General features: G+C 49.8%; 1 protein-coding gene across 1 annotated transcript in view; it reads left to right on the plus strand.

The window, feature by feature from the left end:
• Positions 1-23601, plus strand: part of spega (striated muscle enriched protein kinase a) — a 1124881-nt gene that overhangs the window by 580383 nt on the left and 520897 nt on the right. The window contains exons 3-5 of the mRNA XM_078551317.1: positions 2289-2323; positions 14848-15130; positions 17847-19363. Of these exons, the coding sequence (XP_078407443.1) occupies positions 2289-2323; positions 14848-15130; positions 17847-19363 (1835 nt within the window). The remainder of the gene's footprint in view (positions 1-2288; positions 2324-14847; positions 15131-17846; positions 19364-23601) is intronic.

Raw genomic sequence — 23601 nt, forward strand, 5'->3', positions numbered from 1 at the left:
GCCTGTTTCTGTGCTATGGCCTCGATGTAAAGTCACTCTTTACTTATGTGTGGTTTAGTTTGATGTCATCACTGAGGCAGACCAAACAATTAATGCTAGTAAATTGTATACAGTGCTATGCCTGTCACTCGATGCATAAACACATTTTTTCATATACAAGATGGTGACAAAGTTGTGAGAGGAACTTCAGAAACTCACCACATGGATCCGCCTAGTGGCCAGAGCCTGTAACAACATCGAACAGTTGACATGGTAAAATTGAACAGAAGTAGCGACCTAGCATTTTACGTTGCCAGAAAACTATGACTGAAAAACACATGAGAACTGGAGAAATCGTCATTTTGCACAGGGAAGATGTGTTCCTATGCGAAATTTTCAATGCTAGGTTAGGATAGCTAAGTATATCATTAATTTTATGGAGTTGTAATTATGCTTGGAACCAACATTCCTTTTCCTGTTGACACTTTGGAATTCTTAGGGAAAGTTTTGGGCTGTTTGCTATTTGAAGCAGAATCATTAATGGGAATGTAAAGAATAGATTATTTTGCTGCTAATGTTGTAGCTCTTCCCTGTTTACGCTGTCCTGCTTTTCATACACTCGAAGGAGTGATTGTGAGTCAGGTAGAAATGCCTACCACTAATGTTATCATGCATACGCATTTTATTTGCTTCAAATTCTTCTCTCTGCTATTTAAATGGCGGCATTAAATTATTAAAATCATTTCTGGGCTCTGGTCTCAACTCCCACTCTTTGCATTGTCAGCGATGCCCTCTCAGTGGGATGCACGACACCTTGGAATCAGAAGTTCAAGTATTCCAAAAAAAAACCTGGGATCAGGATGCAGGCTGACAGCCCCAGTGCAGTACCGAAAGAGTGCTGCACTGTCAGAGGTGCAGTGTGTTTCAGGTGAGATGTGAAACTGCAGGGCCCCCTCTGCCCTCCCACCTGCACATAAATGATCCCAGGGCACAATTTTGAAGATGAGGTTTGGGGCGGGGGGGGGTGGGAAGAGGGGTGTGGGGGTCGGGTTCCCGGTGCCATAGACAACACTTAACCCTCAACAGACACCACAGAGATAGATTCATCTGGGTCATTATCTCACGGCTGTTAGTGGGAGCTTGCTGTGCACCAAAAAATTGGCTGCTGCGTTAAAACAGTGACGACGCTTCTGTGTGGAGCACGGGGCTCTTTGAGGTTGGGAAAGATGCAATGAAAAAAAACGTTTTCTTCATTTTAAATCGTGGATGTTTGTTTTCAGCAGGATGGGGTTTGTGTGGGTGTGGGGTGGGGTGTGGGGTTTGTGGGTGGGTGTCGGTGTGGGGGTGTGGGGTGGGGTTTGTGGGTGGGTGTGGGTGTGTGGGGTGGGCTGTGGGGTTTGTGGGTGTGTGGGGTGGGGTGTGGGGTTTGTGGGTGGGTGTGGGTGTGTGGGGTGGGGGGTGGGGTGTGGGGTGTGTGGGGTGGGGTGTGGGTGTGTGGGGTGGGGTGTGGGTGTGTGGGGTGGGGTTTGGGGTTTGTGGGTGGGTGTGGGTGTGTGGGGTGGGGTGTGGGGGGTGTGGGGGTGTGGGGTGGGTGTGGGTGTGTGGTGTGGGGTGTGTGGGGTGGGGTGTGGGGGGTGTGGGGTTTGTGGGGGTGTGGGGTGGGGGTGGGTGTGGGTGTGGGTGTGGGGTGGGGTGTGGGGGGTGTGGGGTTTGTGGGGGTGTGGGGTGGGTGTGGGTGTGGGTGTGTGGTGTGGGGTGTGTGGGGTGGGGTGTGGGGGTGTGGGGTGGGGTGTGGGGTTTGTGGGTGGGTGGGGTGTGGGGTTTGTGGGTGGGTGTGGGTGGGGTGTGGGGTTTGTGGGTGGGTGTGGGTGTGGGGTGTGGGGGGTGTGGGGTGGGGGTGTGGGATGTTGGAGCATCTGCTTAACTGGTGAACCAATCTTCAGCCGCTCAATGTCTCCAAGCCCCACTGGGGGTAGGAATGCAATGAGAGAAGCACAGTGCTGAGGTTGAAATCCAGGGGGCGGCGGAGGGTGGAGAGGGAGGGTTATGTCCGACGCGCAGCGCCGAGCAGTCAAGTGTGTGGGGTGGGTGGGGAGGTGGCTGGTAACAAGCGCTTGTTACTTGTGAACTCTCCCTGTGCATTTCGCGGCCATGCCCGTTGTAGTCGCTTGTTAAAAGTGTGAGTCTCCCATGTGGAGTGGGTATTTGCATGCTCCTGTTTCTCTCTCTGTGTGTGTGTGTGTGTGTGCTGTGCTGTGTGAGTAACCGTTTTATAATATCTGCTTTCTCCTGCTGCCTCCCCATGGAAGCGAAGTATTCCGCTCCTGCAGAAAACAAAGTTATGGTAGGGAAACGCTTCTCTGTCTCTCTCTGTCTCCTTCTCCGTTTTGTTCCGTTAAACTGAGTGAAAGTTTAAAGGGGAGGTGGCCAGGGTGGGATAGGTGGAGAGGGACTGAGGGTAGGCACATGCTCTGTCACGGTACAACCTCGGAATGCTATAAGAGACCCCAGGCTGTATTTTCACACATTGACCACAACGTTTACACGTCCCCGGCTTTGAAGCAATTTCAGGTTCCCCCTGACACCATGAAAAATTTGGATGTAAGTTTCTTTCCTTCTTTCCCACCTTCACCCCCCCACCCTCCTTTCCTCCATTCCAGTGGGGCTCGCCTCTGCACCCGGGAGGTCCTGGGCTGAGGCCCCATTCCAGAGCTGATTTCCCCACTGCAGTACTGAGGGAGTGCTGCACTGTCAGAGGGTCAGTACTGAGGGAGTGCTGCACTGTCAGAGGGTCAGTACTGAGGGAGTGCTGCACTGTCAGAGGGTCAGTACTGAGGGAGTGCTGCACTGTCAGGGGGTCAGTACTGAGGGAGTGCTGCACTGTCAGGGGGTCAGTACTGAGGGAGTGCTGCACTGTCAGGGGGTCAGTACTGAGGGAGTGCCGCACTGTCAGAGGGTCAGTACTGAGGGAGTGCTGCACTGTCAGGGGGTCAGTACTGAGGGAGTGCTGCACTGTCAGGGGGTCAGTACTGAGGGAGTGCTGCACTGTCAGAGGGTCAGTACTGAGGGAGTGCTGCACTGTCGGAGGGTCAGTGCTGAGGGAGTGCTGCACTGTCAGAGGGTCAGTACTGAGGGAGTGCTGCACTGTCAGGGGGTCAGTACTGAGGGAGTGCTGCACTGTCAGAGGGTCAGTACTGAGGGAGTGCTGCACTGTCAGAGGGTCAGTACTGAGGGAGTGCTGCACTGTCAGAGGGTCAGTACTGAGGGAGTGCTGCACTGTCAGGGGGTCAGTACTGAGGGAGTGCTGCACTGTCAGGGGGTCAGTACTGAGGGAGTGCTGCACTGTCAGGGGGTCAGTACTGAGGGAGTGCCGCACTGTCAGAGGGTCAGTACTGAGGGAGTGCCGCACTGTCAGAGGGTCAGTACTGAGGGAGTGCCGCACTGTCAGAGGGTCAGTACTGAGGGAGTGCTGCACTGTCAGAGGGTCAGTACTGAGGGAGTGCTGCACTGTCAGAGGGTCAGTACTGAGGGAGTGCTGCACTGTGAGAGGGTCAGTACTGAGGGAGTGCTGCACTATCAGAGGGTCAGTACTGAGGGAGTGCTGCGCTGTCAGAGGGTCAGTACTGAGGGAGTGCTGCACTGTCAGAGGGTCAGTACTGAGGGAGTGCTGCACTGTCAGAGGGTCAGTACTGAGGGAGTGCTGCACTGTGAGAGGGTCAGTACTGAGGGAGTGCTGCACTATCAGAGGGTCAGTACTGAGGGAGTGCTGCACTGTGAGAGGGTCAGTACTGAGGGAGTGCTGCGCTGTCAGAGGGTCAGTACTGAGGGAGTGCTGCACTGTCAGAGGGTCAGTACTGAGGGAGTGCTGCACTGTCAGAGGGTCAGTACTGAGGGAGTGCTGCACTGTCGGAGGGTCAGTACTGAGGGAGTGCTGCACTGTCAGAGGGTCAGTACTGAGGGAGTGCTGCACTGTCGGAGGGTCAGTACTGAGGGAGTGCTGCACTGTCGGAGGGTCAGTACTGAGGGAGTGCTGCACTGTCAGGGGGTCAGTACTGAGGGAGTGCTGCACTGTCGGAGGGTCAGTACTGAGGGAGTGCTGCACTGTCGGAGGGTCAGTACTGAGGGAGTGCTGCACTGTCGGAGGGTCAGTACTGAGGGAGTGCTGCACTGTCGGAGGGCCAGTACTGAGGGAGTGCTGCACTGTCAGAAGGTCAGTACTGAGGGAGTGCTGCACTGTCAGAAGGTCAGTACTGAGGGAGTGCTGCACTGTCAGAAGGTCAGTACTGAGGGAGTGCTGCACTGTCAGAAGGTCAGTACTGAGGGAGTGCTGCACTGTCAGAGGGTCAGTACTGATGGAGTGCTGCACTGTTGAATGGTCAGTACTGAGGGAGTGCTGCACTGTTGGAAGGTCTGTACTGAGGTAGTGCACTGTTAAAGGGTCAGTACTGAGGGAGTGCTGCACTGTCAGAGAGTCAGTACTGAGGGAGTGCTGCACTGTTGGAGGGTCAGTACTGAGGGAGTGCTGCACTGTTGGAGGGTCAGTACTGAGGGAGTGCTGCACTGTCGGAGGGTCAGTACTGAGGGAGTGCTGCACTGTTGGAGGGTCAGTACTGAGGGAGTGCTGCACTGTTGGAGGGTCAGTATTGAGGGAGTGCTGCACTGTCAGAAGTGCCACATTTTCAGATGAAACATTAAACAGCGGGTCACATCTGCCCTCTCAGCCCTGCATAAAAGGCCCCACGACCACTATTTTAAAGAGGAGAATGGGCAGATCTCTCTTTTCTGGCCAAAATTTATCCCCCAACGAACATCACTTAAAAAACCAGATTATCTGGTCATCTCACTTCTGTTTGTGGGAGCTTGCTCTGCGCAGATTTGCTGTCGCTTTCCCTACTCTACACCACTGCTTCATAGTAAAGCACTTCAGGCACAGTGAAAGGCTCTATAGAAATGCACGATTTCCTTTCATTTCTTGAGTGCGGGAAGAATTAGCCATAGTTCCTGCTCCCAACTGCTGTCTGGCGACACTCCTGGGCTAGATCAGCCTGGCCTTTGATGCCCCTCCTGGGCTACCTGAACAACATGCATCCCTGGTTACTGCAGCATCCATCCAGAATTGGGTGCCTTCAGGAGAGGGCAATGGAAAATTGCTGGGCAAGAGGCAAAGGACGGAAATTGTTTCATGTGCAACAAGAAAGAATAGCTCATCGAAACAATCCTGGTGCGAGGACATAAGAAGTAGGAGCAGGAGTAGACCACTCGGCCTGTTGAGCCTGCTCCTCCATTCGATAGCATCATGGCTGATCTTTTGCCTCAACTCCATGTTTCTGCTCGCTCTCCAATTATCCTCGATTCCCTGAGAGACCAAGAATCTTTCTGTCCCGGTCTTAAATGTACTCAGTGATGGAGCATCCACAACCCTCAGGGATAAGAGACTGTGCCCCCCGTGTTCTAGATTCCCCAGAAAGGGGAAACAACCCCTCAGCATCTACCCTGTCGTGCCCCTTTAGAATCTTGAATGTTTCAAGGAGATCACCTCTCATTCTTCTAAACATCCAGAGAACCAAGGCCCAGTCTATCTACTCTGTCCTCATTGGAGATCGACCAATTTCCTCAGCCTCTCATTGTAGAACAAACCCCCTCATCCCAAGGGCCAATCTCATGAACCTTCACTGTACCGCCTCCAGTGCATGTGCATCTTTTAAATGTGGAGACCAAAACTGCAGACAGTATTCCAGATGTGGTCTCACCAAAGCCTCATACAATTGTAACAAGACTTTTTTTATTCTTGTACTCCAATCCCCTGACAGTGAAGGGCACCATGCCATTTTCCTTCCTAATTGCTTGCTGTACCCGCATGCTAACTTTGTGTTCACTGTACGAGCACACCTAAGTCTTTGAATGTCAACACTTACAAGTTTCTCACTTTTTAAAAAACATTCTACTTTTCTATTCTTACGACCAAAGTGAATAACTTCATACTTCCCCACACTATACTCCATCTGTTACCTTGTTGCCCGCTCATTTAACCTGTCTGTATCTCTGCATTGTCTCTGTGTCCTCCTCACAGCTTACCTTCCCATCTAGCTTTGTACCATCAGCAAACTTAGATACGTTACTCTCTGTCTCTTTGTATAAGTGATTAATAGAGATTGTAAATACTGTAGCTGAGGCCCCCCCCAGCACTGCTCCTTGCGGCACTGCAATTGTCACAGCCAACTAGAAAATGCCCCATTTACCCCTACTCTGTTTCCTGTCCATTAACCAATCCTCTATCCATGCTAATATATTACCTCCAACCCCATAAGCCCTTATCTTGAGTTAAGCCCTCATCTTGTGTATTATCCTTTTGTGTGGCACCTTTTGGAAATGCCTTTTGGAAATCCAGGTATACTCCATCTACTGGTTCCCCTTTACCTACCCTACTCAGTACATCTTAAAAAATAGTCTAATAAATTTGTCAAACAGGATTTCCCTTTCGTAAACCATGTTGACTTGTTCTAATCATAGTATATTTTTCTAAGTGCATTGTTAAGACTTCCTTAATAATAGATCCCGGCACTTTCCCGATGACTGATGTCAGGCTGACTGGCCTGTAGTTGACGTGAAGTGCATTCTATTACAGAGCAACGAGCTGCAGTTACTAAAGGGGGCTTAAGTGAGGGTCCTTGAGAGGGTGCAGAGGAGATTTAGCAGAATTTTAGCTACAAGGTTAGGTTGGAGAAGCTGGAGTTGTTCTCCTTGGAGCAGAGAAGATCGAGGGGAGATCTGATAGAGGTGGGGCAAGATTACGACAGGTTTAGATAAGGTAGACAAAGAATAGATGTTCCCATTGGCTGATGGTACAAGGGCTAAGAGATGTAGGGGGAATGTAAGAAAGAACATTTTCACTCAGCGAGTGTTAGTGACCTGGAACTCACTGCCTACGAGGGTGATGGAAGGGGAGATGGTCAACAATTTCAAAAGGAGATTGGGAAATAAACTTGCGGGGCTATGGGGTTAGAGTGGGTGAGTGGGATTGACTGGATTGCTCTACAGAGAGATGGCTTGGACTCAATGGGCTGAATGGCCTCCTTCTGTGCCATAATGTCTCTGTGATTTACCTAGAGCTTTTCCCTCAGAGCTTGTTACAAGGGCACAGCTATCTAATGAGGGAATCAGTATCTCACTTGGATTCACTCATCAGCCTTTTGGGGGAGAACGTTCCAGATTTCCACACCCTTTGTGTAAAGGAGAGCTTCCTGGCATCACCGCTGAGTGGCCTGGCTCGATTTTTAAGACTGATGGATTTTTGTTGATGTTGAGTGTTACGGGATATGGGGCTCAGGTGGATAGATGCCAGTATTGGCAGGATTGTCGTATGAGGAGAGATTGGGTCGACTAGGCCTGTATTTACTGGAGTTTAGAAGAGTGAGAGGGGATCTCATTGAAAGGTATAACATTCTGACAGGGCTGGACAGACTGGATGCAGGGAATGAAGTTTCCTCTGGTTGGGGTCACAGACTTAGGATACAGGGTAGACCATTCAGGACTGAGATGAGGAGAAACTTCTTCACTCAGAGGGTGGTGAACCTGTGGAATTCTCTACCACAGAAGGCTGTGGAGGCCAAGTCACTGAATATATTTAAGAAGGAAATAGATTTCTCGACACTAAAGGAGTTAAGGGGTATGGGGATAGAGTGGGACTGTGGCATTGAGATAGAGGATCAGCCAAGACCATATTGAATGGCGGAGCAGATTTAAAGGGCCAACTCCTGCTCCCATTTTCTACATTTCTAGATCAGCCGTGAATTGAATAGCGGAACAGGTTCAAGGGGCTGAATGGCCTCCTCCTGTTCCTATGACTACTCCACCAAAGTGAATAGTTTCTCCCCATCAATCCTATCAACTTCTTTAATCATCTTAAACACCTCGATTAGATCATCCCTTAATCTTCTAAACTCGAGGGGTTACCAGCCTAGTCTATGCGGCCTGTCCTTGTGATTTAACCCTTTCAGCCCCCTGTATCATTCTGGTGAATGCACCCCCTCCAAGGCCAGTACATCCTTCCTGAGGTGCGGTGCCCAGAACTGAACACGGTTACTCCAGAGGTGGCCTGACCAGATTTTTATATAATTTAAGCTCTACCCCTTGTACTCCAATTCCCTTGAGAAAAAGGCTGACATTCCATTAACCTATCTCATTTGTCGTTTTTTTATACCTGCCCACTAGATTTTAGTGATTTTGGTACGTGGACCCCTAAATCTCTGAGCTCGTCCGCAGCTCCTGGCTTCCCACCATTTGGAAAGTGGAATTTGTAGGGTGTGCAGCACCTTGCGAACAGCAGGGTTAAGGAGAGAGACATATTGAGGATTGTATTCCAAGCTGCCCCAAGTCAGAGTTCTCAGGGGGAGTCCTCGAATGTGCTGTTAATGCAACGATTGGGGCCGGACACTGACCGAGACGAAGCTGTTGAAATGTAGGAAAGTCTGGAACACGTGTACACCCCTCTCAGCTCTCCCACAGCTCCCCTCTCACCCCCCCCCGCCATCCTTTCCCGCAGACCCATTGATACCGCCGTAATTTTATTGTACCTTTATTAATTTAAAGGAAGAAATAAAACAGCAGAGGGCACAGGTGACAGGGGGAAAGGAAACCAGAGAGAGTGAGGGAGCAGGCAAAAGAAAGGCAGACTGACAGAGACTGCGAGGCAGGCTGGGAGTAGAAAAAGAATGGAGGGAGGTGGAGAGACAGAATATGAGGCGGAGAGATTGACGGGGAAGGAGAGATAAAGAGCAGGAGAGAAAGGTAGAGAGGGGGAGATGGAGAGCATGAGGGAGGGAGGGAGAGAGAGCACCAAGGCGGAAGAGGCAGCATGGGGGCTGGGGTCAGGGACAGGGATAATCAGATGGTGTGACTCTGAATTAAATAACTTGAATAACAAGAGATAGAGAGGCCAAAGAGAGAAAGAAAGAGAGAGAAGGGCAGAGTGTGAAGGGAGAAAAGGAGAGAGAGATGGGATGATAAGAAAATGAAACAACAATGTAGAGCCACCCAGAAGGAAAGACCAGTTCAGACCAGTGCCTTTATTTCCCAGCATTGCTGGTGTTCTATTTCAAGCTGTACAAGACCAGTTCGGGACCAGTATTCTTATTTCCCAGTTTTTACTGTTTTTTTCCTTCTGGGCATTTGCTATTACAAAGGAACTTGAATTTCTCATCAGCCACTTGGCAGTGAGTAGGAAGCTGTAACCATGGATTTATGTGGAGGAGGGAGACAGCTCCATCATTGTTCCAGTTTAGAAGCAGCCTATCAGCCCAATCTGATATCTTCCAAAATCGGATTTCCAATCCCAAGGTTGAGTTTGGAGCCTGAGTGGGGAGAATTCTTCAGCATCTATACTCTCCCTGCTGGGATAAGCCTTTTAGTGAAGAGAACATTCCTGATGATTTTTTTGATGGGAACCATGGTAACTATGTGCTCGCAGTTGAAATTGGACAGAAGACGGGTTTACCATCCAGGAGCCAGTGTGATGGGAGTTAGACGCCTCAAGTAAGGGTGTCGGTACAGGGTGCAATCCTCCTCATGGGACTGTCATGCAACAGAGGGAGGAGGAGATGTAGTTTATACAGAGGAGGAATGGGACAACACAGGGAGAAAATGAGTGAACTTGCAAAATGGGCAGGTAAGTGGAAAATGAACTTCAATACGGATAAATGTGAAGTTGAGCATCTTAGTGGGAAAATTAAGGAGGTGACGAACTCCGTGGAAAATGGGCGTCTCAATGGGATAGCGATAAAGGATGACCTGAGATATTGATATGCAAATGACTAAAAGTAGGTTAATGGGACCTTGAGAAAAAAGCAAATGAAGTTCTGGGGTTTATTTTCAAAACGGCTGGAGCAGAAATGTGAAGAAGGTGTGTTAAACTCGTACAGAACCTTGTTGAGACCACACCAGGAGTCACTGGGCACAGTCCTGGTCTCCTGTATCTGAAAAGGATACAGAGGCTCTGGATAAAATGCAAAAAAAATATTTACAAGGATGATACCAGATCTGAGAGGTGATAACTTTCAGGGAAAATTCACCAGCCTGAGGATCTTTACTCCAGGGAAAGAGAAGGTTGAGGGGCGGCCTGATACAGGTCTTTAAAATTCCGAAGGTGTTTGATAGACGTAGAGAAAGAAAATGTTTGCATTTGCTCAACTTCACACTTATCCGTATTGAAGTTCATTTTGCAATTACCTGCCCATTTTGCAAGTTCATTCATTTTCTCCCTGTGTTGTCCCATTCCTCCTCTGTATAAACTACATCTCCTCCTCCCTCTGTTGCATGACAGCCCCATGAGGAGAATTGCACCCTGCACCAACACCCTTACTTGAGGTGTCTAACTCCAATCGCACTGGCTCCTGGATGGTAAACCCGTCTTCTGTCCAATTTCAACTGCGAGCACATAGTTACCATGGTTCCCATCAAAAAAATCATCAGGAATGTTCTCTTCACTAAAAGGCTTATCCCAGCAGGGAGAGTATAGATGCTGAAGAATTCTCCCCACTCAGGCTCCAAACTCAACCTTGGGATTGGAAATCCGATTTTGGAAGATATCAGATTGGGCTGATAGGCTGCTTCTAAACTGGAACAATGATGGAGCTGTCTCCCTCCTCCACATAAATCCATGGTTACAGCTTCCTACTCACTGCCAAGTGGCTGATGAGAAATTCAAGTTCCTTTTTAGGGGAACCAGGAGTCATCACTATAAAATATAAAATAGTCATTCATAAATCCAGTAGGTAATTCAGGAGAAACTTCTTTACCCAGAGAGTGGTGAGAATGTGGAACTCCCTCCCACAGGCAGTAGTTGAGGCAAATACATGGATGCAATTAAGGGGAAGCTGGATAAACATGAGGGGGAAAGGAATGGCAGGTTATGTTGTTAGGGTGAGATGAAGTAGGAGAGGAGGAGGCTCATCTGGTAAAGACCTGTTAGGCTGAATGGCCTGCTTCTGTTCTGTTTCCCAACGCCCCCCTTGCCTGACCCCAAAGGGGAATCCAACAACTTGCCTGTAGCCGCATGTTCTGTACATTCATCAATTGTTTTGCTCTAATGCTGAGGATTCTTATTTCAATCCAGACTCGGAGGAATGTGGTGACGAGGAGACGTTTGAAACACAGAAGGCGGTACCCTCAGAGCGATTTCTGGACCCTCAGCAAAGGGCTGTCCCTAGAGTGCCTGCAGGTAGGTGATGTGATTGTTATCCCGAGTGTGGCACCAAGAGGTCCTGCAGAACAAGTGTGCACAACTCTGAAGCGAGTTTAGATCACACCTGAGCTCTCCAGAGCTGTCCACCTCTGAGTGTAGTTACAGGTAAAACAATTCATGCAGTCTGGTGGTTGCCATCCGGTAAATCTCTGCTGCCCGTATCCTAACTCACGCCAAATCCCATTCACCTATCACCCCTGTGCTTGCTGACCGATATTGGCTCCTGGTTCAGCGATGCCTCAATTTAAAGATTCTCACCCTTGTTTTCAAATCCCTCTATGACCGCAACGTTCCCTATCTCTGTAATCTCCGCCAAGCATAACAATCCTCTGAGATCTCTGTGATTCCCCCAATTCTAGCCTCTTTTAAAATGTTATTCTTTCATGGGATGTGGACATTATTGGCAAGGCCAGGAACTGAGTTACTTGCTCAGCCATTTCTGAAGGCACACATGTAGGTCACATGGACTCACATGTAGGTCAGACCAGCAGATTTCCCTCCCTAAAGGACACTAGCGAACCAGATGGGTTTTTATGATAATCAATGATGGGTATCATGGTCACCATTACTGATTCTAACTTTCAATTCCAGATTAATTAATTGAGCTTAAATGCCACTAGCTGCTATGATGGGATGTGAACCCATGTGCTCTGGGTTATGAGTCCAGGGACATTACCACTACGCTACTATCTCCTCCACTTACACAGCCCCGACTTTAATCACCCCATCATCGGCATCCGTGCCTTCAGCTGCCTGGGCCCTAAGCTCTGGAATTCCCTCCCTAAACATCTCCACCTCTCTCTCCTCCTTTAATATGCTTCTTAAACCTTATTCCTTTGACCAAGCTTTTGGTCACCTGTCCAACTATCTGATTATATGGCTCAGTGTCACCTAAATGGCCCATTCCTTCCCCTAAGACTATGATCCATACCAATGTCTCTTTGGTGTGACCTCAATGTTTCCACAGTCCTTGTGAGGCATTCTCTTGATTTGACTCCATGGCCCATATGGCGGCTAGAGTTATTGTTTTAAAATTAGAAATCTCGGTGTGTGGGCATTGCTGGCAAGATTGAGAGGTCTTGCCCGTCCCTCATTTCTGAGAAGATGCTGGGTGGTGGGTGATGGTTGGGGGTGATGATGGGTGATGTTGATGGTGGTGGTAGTGGGTGGTGGTAGTGGGTGGTGGTGGTGTGTGCGTGGGGGTGATGGTGGGTGATGTTGATGGTGGTGGTGGTAGTGGGTGGTGGATGATGGTTGGGGGTAATGGTGGGTGATGTTGATGGTGACGGTGGGTGATGTTGATGGTGGTGGTGGTGGTAGTGGGTGGTGGTGGGTGGGTGGGTGGGGGTGATGGTCGGTGATGTTGATGGTGGTGGTGGTAGTGGGTGGTGGGTGATGGATGATGGTTGTGGGTTGTGGGTTGTGGGTGGTGGGTGGTGGGTGGTGGATGATGGTTGTGGGTGATGGGTGATGTTGATGTTGATGGTGGTGGTGGTAGTGGGTGGTAGTGGGTGGTGGATGATGGTTGGGGGTAATGGTGGGTGATGGTGATGGCGGTGGTGGTGGTAGTGGGTGGTACATGATGGTTGGGGGTGATGGTGGTGGTAGTGGGTGGTGGGTGGGTGGGGGTGATGGTGGGTGATGTCGATGGTGGTGGTGGTAATGGGTGGTAGTGGGTGGTGGTGGGTGGTTGTGTTGGTGGTGGTGGTGTTAGTGGGTGGTGGATGATGGGTGATGGTGGGTGATGTTGATGGTGGCGGTGGTGGTAGTGGGTGGTGGTGGGTGGTTGGGGGTGATGGTGGGTGATGTTGATGGTGGCGGTGGTGGTAGTGGGTGGTGGTGGGTGGGTGGGGATGATGGTGGTAGTGGGTGGTTGGGGGTGGTGGTGGGTGGTGGCGGGTGATGGTGGGTGGTGGTGGGTGATGGTGGGTGATGTTGATGGTGGTGGTGGTGGTGGTAGTGGGTGGTGGATGATGGTTGGGGGTAATGGTGGGTGATGGTGATGGCGGTGGTGGTGGTAGTGGGTGGTACATGATGGTTGGGGGTGATGGTGGGTGATGTTGGTGGTGGTAGTGGGTGGTGGGTGGGTGGGGGTGATGGTGGGTGATGTCGATGGTGGTGGTGGTAATGGGTGGTAGTGGGTGGTGGTGGGTGGTTGTGTTGGTGGTGGTGGTGTTAGTGGGTGGTGGATGATGGTTGGGGGTGATGGTGGGTGATGTTGATGGTGGCGGTGGTGGTAGTGGGTGGTGGTGGGTGGTTGGGGGTGATGGTGGGTGATGTTGATGGTGGCGGTGGTGGTAGTGGGTGGTGGTGGGTGGGTGGGGGTGATGGTGGTAGTGGGTGGTTGGGGGTGGTGGTGGATGATGGTTGGGGGTGATGGTGGGTGATGTTGATGGTGGTGGGTGGTAGTGGGTGGTGGTGGGGGTGATGGTGGTAGTGGGTGGTGGTGGGTGGTTGGGGGTGATGGTGGGTGATGTTGATGGTGGTGGTGGGTGGTTTGGGGTGATGGTGGGTGATGTTGATGGTGGTGGGTGGTAGTGGGTGGTGGTGGGGGTGATGGTGGTAGTGGGTGGTGGTGGGTGGTTGGGGGTGATGGTGGATGATGTTGATGGTGGTGGTGGTGGTAGTGGGTGGTGGTGGGTGGTTTGGGGTGATGGTGGGTGATGTTGATGGTGGTGGGTGGTAGTGGGTGCTGGTGGGTGGTTGTGTTGGTGGTGGTCGATGGTGGGTGGGGGTGGTGAGTCATTTTCTTGAACTGCTGAAGTGCTTCGCAGTGATTTGATACAACTGAGTGGCTCACTAAACCACCTCAGCACACAGTTACAAATCAACTGCATCTTCCTGCCTTCATCTATTAAATTGTCAGCTTGGCTCCGTGGGTAGACATCTTGCCTCTTAGCCAGACAGTTATGGGTTTAAGCCCCACTCCAGAATCGAGAGTATAATCCAGGCTGAGGCTCCTGCTGTAGTACAGAGCGAGTGCTTCACTGTCAGAGGTGCCATCTTTAGGATGAAGTATTAAACTGAGACCCTGTCTGCCCGTCTCAGGTGGATGTAAAAGATCCCATGGCTCTATTTTGAAGATGAGCAAGAGAGTTTTCCCTGCTGTCCTGGCCAATATTTATCCCTCAATCACCATCACCAAAAAAACAGATTTAAAAACAGAAAATGCTGGAAAAACTCAGCAGGTCCGGCAGCATCTGTGGAGAGAGAAACAGAGTTAACGTTTCGAGTCCGTATGACTCTTCTTCAGAGCTGATCGCTGTTTGTGGGAGCTTGCTGTGTGCAAATTGGCTGCCACGTTCACTACATTACAGCAGTAACTACATTCCGAAAGTGTTACTGTCTGGAAAGCACTTTGAGATGTCCCAACTTGGTGAAGGGTGTTATAGAAATGCCTCTCTTTAGAACGGCCTTAAACCCCCAGCCTTCTCACCAGCTCCTCCCCAGGTTCAGAGTCAGAAAAAAAATGTCACTAACTCATTTTTTTCTCCTTCTCCTCTCTACTTCCTAAGAAGGTGAATTTGAGAGCTTCACGGACACGACCCTGGAGAGCACACCCACCTCGCTGCGGACGGCCCCCGATCAGCTTGCTCCCTCGCAACACCCGGGTGCGGGCCAATCCCCAGCGGAGAGTCGGAGCGCGCTGGGAGAAGGGAGAGGAGAAGAGCAGGAAGCGCTCAGCATCCGCTGTGCCCAGGACAGCCCACCGTCGGAGGTCGCCAGGCAAGCAGATGCGCTGCAGCCAACCGGTGCCCGGATCAGGCACCTGGGGGTGGAGCCGCTGATTCGGGCATCTCGTTCTAATCTGGCATATAGTAGCTGGGGGTCAGAAGACAGCCTGTCTGTTGCTAGTGATGCGTACGGGAGCATGTTCAGCCTGTATAGAGGGAAAGCCTTATCGACACCCGTGTAAGTACAATGCTCCTCATGGAGTCAACTCCCTGTCTGCTCAGCCTCCGAACATCTTCATCGGGAAGATCACCTTTTCATTTCGGGGGAGTGATTTCCATTTCTTTCCAGTTTTTCATTCTCGCTCCCTCCCTCCCTCTGCCCCGCTGTGTTTTACAGACATTCCCTCTCTCTATTACTGTCGTCTTTGGGACATTATTTTTTCATTATCCTTTTTTATAGTTTTTTTTCCAAACTTTTGCGAGCATTAACTGTTTGAGGAACTCAATTTCTTGATCACACTGGCGCCTTTAATAACAACCTGGCTTTTTAAGTTATTTCACGGGATATGGGGCATCGTTGGCTGGGCCAGCATTGATTGCCCATCCCTAGTTGCCCCTTGAGAAAGTGGTGGTGAGCCGCCTTCTTGAGCCGCTGCAGCCCATGTGGTGTAGGTACACCCACAGTGCTGTTAGGGAGGGAGTTCCAGGATTTTGACCCAGCGACAGTGAAGGAACGGAGATATATTTCCAAGTCAGGGTGGGGAACTTCCAGGTGGTGTTGCATCTGCTGCCCTTGTCCTTCTAGATGGTAGTGGTCGCGTGTTTGGAAGGTGCTGTCAAAGCTGTCAAATGTTATAGGGACAGAGAGCTGAGTATGAGATTATCACATCAGCCTTGGTAGAAAGATGGGATTACAGAGAGAATGGCAGTGTGAGAATTAAACTGGATATGGAGCGGGAAACGAAGAGCAGTGCTGAAACAGTTTTTTTTGAGACTGGAGGGAGGTTTACTATTGCATTCCCCGGGGTTCAGTGAGAGGGCCACCACTCCTTTAGATATGTAGATTAATGAGCTGGATTTGGTATACAGGGCATAATTTCACAGTTTGAAAATGATACAAAACTTTGAGACGTAGTAGACACTGAGGATAGAAACAGACCTCAGGAAGACAGAGTAGTGGAATAGGTGGCAGATAAAATTTAATGCAGAGAAATATGAAGTGATACATTTTGGTAGGAAGAATATAAACTAAATGGTACAATTTTCAACGGGCTGCAGGAACAGAGGGACCCGGTGATGTTTGTACACAAAACGTTGAAGGTGGCAGGACAAGTTGAGAAGGCTTTTAAAAAATATATGTTGGATTCCTGGCTTTATTAATAGAAGCAGAGAGCCCAAAAGCGAGGAAGTTATGTTAAACCTTTATAAAACACTGGTTAGGCCTCAACTGGAGTATTGTGTCCAATTCTGGGCACCGCCCTTTAGGGAGGATGTCAAGGCCTCGGAGAGGGCGCGGAGGAGATTTACTGGAATGGGACCTGGGACGAGGGACTTCAGTTAATGTGGAGAGACTGGGGAAGCAGGGATTGTTCCCCTTGGATCAGAGAAGGTTAAGGGGAGATTTAATGGAGGCGTTCAAAATTATAAAGGGTTTCAGTCAAGTGAATAAGAAGAAACTGTTTCCAATGGCAGGATGGTCAGTAACCAGAGGATACGATTGAAGATAATTGTTAAAAGAATCAGAGGCAATAGGAGGAAACGTTTTTTTTTTAACGCGGCGAGTTGTTGTGATCTGGAAGGCGCTGCCTGAAAGGGCGGTGGAAACAAATTCAATCGGAGCTTTCAAAAGGGAATTGGATAAATACTTGAGGGGGAAAGATTACAAGGCTGTGGGAAAAGAGCAGGAGATGAAATTAATTAGATAACTCTTTCAAAGAGTCGGCACTGGCAGGATAGGCTGAATGGCCTCCTCCTGTGCTGTATCATACTATGATTCTATCCTATGAGCCAGCAGGGTCTATACTGGGAGAGGGGAAGGGGATTGAGTACGAGACTATAGCACAGACTACAGCATATATAAATCTGATTGATGTGAAGAAATTGAGTGCTTTGGTGGTTAATGATCCTTTGTCCCAGAGTTTCTCTATCATCTTTTGGTTTCTCTGCTCTCTCCACTGGACATCACCAAGGCCTTCCAAACCCAGCTCCTGCATGAACTCACTAACCTTGCTGCTGCACCGTGTCTTGTGTGTGTATAAGTGACAGGTTTTAAACAGGTCATCCTTCACTCAGGTGCCACTGATGATATCCACGGCTACCTATTGTATATTTTATATTTTGGATCTATATATAAATAACACTAGTTTCCATTTGTGTAACAGGTTTTTTTTTTCTCAGTGCTTTAAAATGTCTACTCCATGCTAGAGCTCTGGCTTCCAGCTCCTTACACAGCTTTGTTTAATTTTCTCTGAGACCACACCCAAGCTTAACAAATCAAGCCCAGTGAGCATCAATAGTAAACAGACTCACATAATCTGTGGGAGCTCCGGCTACCCTCATAATCCTATCAATTGTATCTGTATTGGGCCAACTAAACCCTTGACAATTTGAAGACCAGTGTTCCTCCAGCAGACTACTGAGAGGTCATTCAGATATCTCTGGTGGGAGTATCTGAAGGGTCTTTAGATATAAGGAGCCAGCTTTGAGTATGATGATGAGCTGGTCCATGGGCGATGAGCCAACTTTGTGTCCTTCACTGTCAACTCATTGGAATCTCTTTCCACCACACCCAGAATTTCGGGGCCCTAGATTTCACACAGCTCGATCCTGCTACAGATTGAAGGTGGGAACAAGGAGCAGTTCATCAGTGAGTGGCACGTTGGTGAAGAATACCCCAAACCCCTTGCTCCAAGGGCATGTTTATGTAATTTGACCCTTGTTTCCTTTTCTTCCAGGGACCTTTGTGAGAACACATTGGTTAGGGGTCAGCTGGACAATACCCTCGAGCCTGCCCTCAGGTGGGAGGCCATGGCCCAGAACCAAGCCTCGCAGCAAGGTGCCCCCAGACCAGCTGGGCTCCCCCCAACGTCCCTCAAAACCCGGCCTGCAAGTCCCAAAGCCTCCCGAGCTGGCCAGCCCCTGCAGACAACCCCGCTGACACCGCGCCGGAAACTCAGCACGCCCTTCGAGTACAGGGACACTGTCCCAGCAGAGTTCGAGGACAAGGCCAAGAAGCCAAAGGTCGCAGCTGCCCCGGATGACCACCTCGTGGTGTTGGACCGGGCGCGGGGGAGCAGTTCGTGCAATGCCTCTCCCACTCATTCCCGCTCGGGCTCCAGAACCTTCGACCGGATGAGGTACTTCGAGACTTTCCCGGAGAGGAGGAGGAGTTTCGAACTGGCGGATGGGCAGCCGTGGCCCGGTTTCCGGAAGTCCCGGTCTTTCGATCACGCCGACCCGCGTGACGGCCGGGGCAGGCCTTCCTTCTCCGACTTGCTGGACAGCGAGGGGCGAGGGCTGCTGCGGACGGACAGCGGCAACGCGGAGCATAAGCGCCTGTTCTTCAGGCAGAAGGCGGCCTCCTTTGACGAGCGGGGGAAGTATGCCTCGCGGGCCCGCGACATCGAGCTCAAGATCTCGGAGGAGCTCAGCCGGATCAAGAAGACGGCCGTGAGCTCGATGGTCAAGCCGGTGCTGAGGTCCCCGGTGCTGGAACGGGCGGTGAACCAAGAGCTCTCCTTCAGGAAGGCCGCCAGCGCTCAGTGGGCCGAGCCCCTCCCCAAGGCGGTGTTGCAGTGGCCGCCCGGAGTGCGGAGTCCCGAAAGAGCTCATCCTGAGGTCACACCATCAGCTGTCCCACGGAAACCTTTGCAGAGGAGCCTAGCCACCATCACCGGTGAATTTGAGGACCTCGAATCAGCCGGCAAAGAAAAGGCCAGAGTACAACAGGCAGCCCCCGATCACTTTGAACAACAACCAGGCCAGGTAGGGACAATCGACCTCCAAACCCAAACTCAACAACCCCAAGCTCCGCCTCCAAGTCCCCTCCGACCCGTGGTGGAAACAATAGAAAAGGTCACTTCAAGTTCAGAGTTGCGAGCACCATTCTCTGTGGTTAGACCAATCGAGCCCGATGTTCCCGGAGACCCCAGACGGAGAGTCAAACCTTCACTCCCGCTTTTCAGGGAAACCATTGATTCGCACAAGGAAGGGACGAGTCCCAGGTTGGAGCTGGAGCTGGGAGATGCTGCCCCAAGATTGGGCCTCGCCCCCCTCAGCCCCGCATGTACGACAGACACAAGAGGTCCCGGGACCCCAATCCATCCAGGTCCGAAGATCACCATCCGAGAAAGGGAAGACACAGAAGCAGTGGGTCTGCAAGAGGAGACCAAACCCCTAACTCAGGAGAAATCGGGCCGAAAAACTCCCAGAGCGAAATCCAAGAAATCTCGTCCCACTTCACCAGAGTTGGGTAAGGAGAGCAGATAGAGAGTAAAAAGGAGGGTTTCTGCATTTAACCCTTGTAACTTGCTGTCCAGACTAACAGTTGTGGTATTGGGGATCTCACTCACAGCACTGTAGGGTACTAGCACAGTATTCACTGGGATGCAGTGGGATATATACAGGATATTCACTGGGATACAGTGGGATACATACAGGATATTCACTGGGATACAGTAGGGTAGATACAGGATATTCACTGGGATACAGTGGGGTAGATACAGAAGATTCACCGGTCTATAGTGGAAAATACACAGGATATTCAGAATAAGTAACATTCATATCACACAAGTCCCAGGCAATGTCCATTTCCAAGAGTGAATCTAACCATCTCCTTTTGACATTCATGACATTACCATCGCTGAATCCCCCATTATCACCATCCTGGGGGTTACCATTGACCAGAAACTGGACTAGCCATATAAATACTGTGGCTACAAGGGCAGGTCAGAGGCTAATAACCGTGTGATGAGTAACTCACCTCCTGACTCCCCAAAGCCTGTCCCCCATCTACAAGACACATGTCAGGAATGTGATGGAATACTCTCCACTTGCCTGGATGAGTGCAGCTCCCACAACACTCAAGAAGCTTGACACCATCCAGAACAAAGCAGCGCGTTTGATTGGCACCACATCCACAAACATTCATTCCCTTCACCACCGATGCACAGTAGCAGCAGTGTGTGTACCATCTACAAGATGCACCCCCAAGGCTCCTTAGGCAGTACCTTCCAAATCCACTACCATCTAGAAGGACAAGGGCAGCAGATAGATGGGAACACCACCACCTGGAAGTTCCCCTCCAAGACACTCACCATCCTGACTTGGAAATATAGCGCCATTCCTTCACTGTCGCTGGGTCAAAATCCTGGAACTCCCTCCCTAACAGCACTGTGGGTGTACCTACACCACATGGACTGCAGCAGTTCAAGAAGGCAGCTCACCACCACCTTCTCAAGGGGCAGTTAGGGACAGGCAATAGATGCTGGCCTGGCCAGCAAAGCCCATATTCTATGAAAGAATAAAAAAGATATTTACTGCAAAAATATGGAAGAAAATACAGGATGTTCAGTGGGGATGATATGGACAGGGTAATCGCTGGGATACGGGTGGGATCATCACTGGGAAAGTGAGATATGGACAGGGTAATCGCTGGGATACGGATGGCATCATCACTAGGAAACTTGGATATGCACAGGGAAGTCACTGGGAAAAGTGGGAACGTGGAATCGAGCAAATGCGACCCTTGAAGAAAGGAGATTAACGGTAAAACGTTTAGGACAGAGAGCAGGAGAAATGTCTTCATACAGTGAGTTGTGAGGCTGTGGGAGTCACTTCCTAGATTAGGGGTTGAGGCACAAACGGTGTCAGCGTTCAAGGTTAGACTGGAGAGGAGGATGTAGGAGCATGGGAATAGGGCAGGGAAATGTGATTGGGAATATTTGTTCATGTAGAGGGTAAATGCCAACGTTGGGTGGGTTGGGTCAAATGACAAACTTCTACGTTTCTCTGAACATTTCCTATTGCAACTATATCCATTTAGACCCAGTGGCATCACATTCCAGAACTGACCTCCATATTGATCAGTTGATTGTCACTCTAACACATTCTGACTCCTAGCCCAATGCCCTCCAGGTTTCTATCAGTATCCAGTTTGTCTTATTGAGAACTGCTTCACATTGACTAGAAATCCTCCTCGACCTCTGCCAGTGGAGCCTCATTTTTAACGGCATACACGTAGAATCAGAGATTAGACAACACGGAAAGAGGCCATTCAGCCCATCGTGCCTGCAATGGCTCTTTGAAAGAGTTTCCAATTAACCCCACTCCCTCTGCTCTTTCCCTATAGCCATGCAAATTATTTTCCTTTTCAAGTATTTATCCAATTCCCTTTTGAAAGTTACTGTTGAATCTGTTTCCACCGCCCTTTCAGGCAGCGCCTTCCAGATCACAACATTTATTCTTCCCTCAGTTCCTTTAGTTATTTTCAGATTCTGTGAATGGTGGGGAAGTGTGACTAACTGAATAGCTTTTTTAAAGCTACCGCACATTCTGTCTTTTCCTTTTCCTTTCTCCAGCCTCAAGCACAGCTTGTAATGTGTTTCTTTTTAATTCTTTGATGGGATGTGGGTGTCACTGGCAAGGCCAGCATTTGTTGCCCATCCCTAATTGCCCTTGAGCTGAGTGACTTGCTCGGCCATTTCAGGGGGGCAGTTAAGAGTCAACCACATTGCTGTGGGTCTGGAGTCACATGTAGGCCAGACCGGGTAAGGACGGCAGATTTCCTTCCCACTCATGAATCAAATGTGTTTTTACAACAATCAATGGTAGTTTCATGGTCACCATTACTGAGACTAGCTTTATATTCCAGATTTTATTGATTGAACTTAAATTCCACCAGCTGCTGTAGTGGGATTTGAACCCAAGTCCCTAGACCATTTTCCCAGGCCTCTGGATTACTAGTCCAGTGACATTACCACTATGCCATCATCTGCTGATGGTGGCCCCTTTCTGTGCTGTAAGATTCTATGAACTCTGTCTTTTATCCCCACCTGTCCCAGGAGAAAGCTGCGTGAGCCCCTCTCATTCAGGGGGCAAGAGCTAATACAGTCTGGGGCATGTCTATGGGTTGGGCCCCAGCCACAGTTAATGCCTACACGCCCTTCTGGAGGCTGGTACATCTCATCTCACTGTGTGTATCAACCTCCAAACTCACTCCGGGTCCCATATGGGCCAAGGAACAGGGAATGCCCACTTCAGTAAGGGAATTGAAGGATAATTGGGTTGGCTTGTGAGGGGCAAGAGACAGCCACTGGGTGGGTGGAAGGGGTGAAAATCCACCCAATGAAGGCGTTGCAGGGGGGTTGAAATCTTACTTATCTAGAGGAACGGGGTTGGGGCCATAGTCTTGTTTAGTACAGGGCGTGTAAAGTTTGAAGACCGATTCCTTGTTCAATGGGGTGCTGAGGAGATGGAAGTTCTGAACCGAGCTCAAAAGTGGAACATCTAGTCAATAGTGATCACAGCACAATAGTGTAAGGTAATGGTTGAGAAAGTCATAAATAAGACAAAGATAAACCGAGAAACAACTGACAGAGAGATAGAGCAGCAGTGGGAAATATTCAAAAAAATGATCACTAGAATTCCGGAGAAATTTCATTCTACTAAAGGAATAAACAGAAACAAGAACAAGACCAATATGAAGCATAATAGAAAGAGAAAAGAGCAAAATTGAAAAAGGCAAAAGATCTTTTATTTGTTCACAGGATGTGGGCAGCGCTGGCTAGACCAGCATTTATTGCCCATCCCTAATTGCCCTTGAGAAGGTGGTGGTGAGCTGCCTTCTTGAACCGCTGCAGTCCATGTGGTGTAGGTACACCCACAGTGCTGTTAGGGAGGGAGTTCCAGGATTTTGACCCAGCGACAGTGAAGGAACGGCGATATATTTCCAAGTCAGGATGATGTGTGGCTTGGAGGGGAACTTCCAGGTGGTGGTGTTCCCATCTACCTGCTGCCCATGTCCTTCTAGATGGTAGTGGTCGTGAGTTTGGAAGGTGCTGTTGAAGAAGTCTAGGTGAATTGCTGCAGTGTACCTTGTAGATGGCACACACGCTGCTGCTACTGTGCATTGGTGTTGGAGGGAGTGAATATTGAAGGTGGTGGATGGGGTGCCAATCAGGCGGGGCTGCTTTGTCCTGGATGGTGTCGAGCTTCTTGGATGTTGTGGGAGCTGCACTCATCCAGGCCAGTGGGGAGTATTCCATGACTCGGAGGAATATGAGGAAAACATTTTTCTGCAGTAAGTTGTTGTGACCAGGAGTGCGCTGCCTGAAAGCAGATTCAATAATAAGTTTCGAAACGGGAATTGGATCAATACTTGAAATGGAATAAAAAATTGCGGAGCTCTGAGGAAAGAGCAGAGAGAGCGGGGCTAATTGGATAACTCTTTCTGAAGGCTTGAACAGGCACAATTGGCTGAATGGCTTCCTTCTGTGCTGCATCATTCTGTTAGGCTATAAAGAAAAACACGTACTTACAGTACAGGCAGGGATGTCAAAACTGGAACTGGAAAGTTGACGATCTATACTTTGCCCGGTGTAATGGCAGTGAGTTCAAAGGTTCAAAACCCACTCCGTGGTGGCGAACAGAGGGGTAGGTTGGGGGCCTGAATCCTGCTGTATTGGAGGGAAGGAGAGGAAGGGCAGGAAC

The sequence above is a fragment of the Cetorhinus maximus genome, chromosome 11, assembly GCF_964194155.1.
Source record: "Cetorhinus maximus chromosome 11, sCetMax3.hap1.1, whole genome shotgun sequence".
In the NCBI taxonomy this organism is placed as follows: domain Eukaryota; kingdom Metazoa; phylum Chordata; class Chondrichthyes; order Lamniformes; family Cetorhinidae; genus Cetorhinus; species Cetorhinus maximus.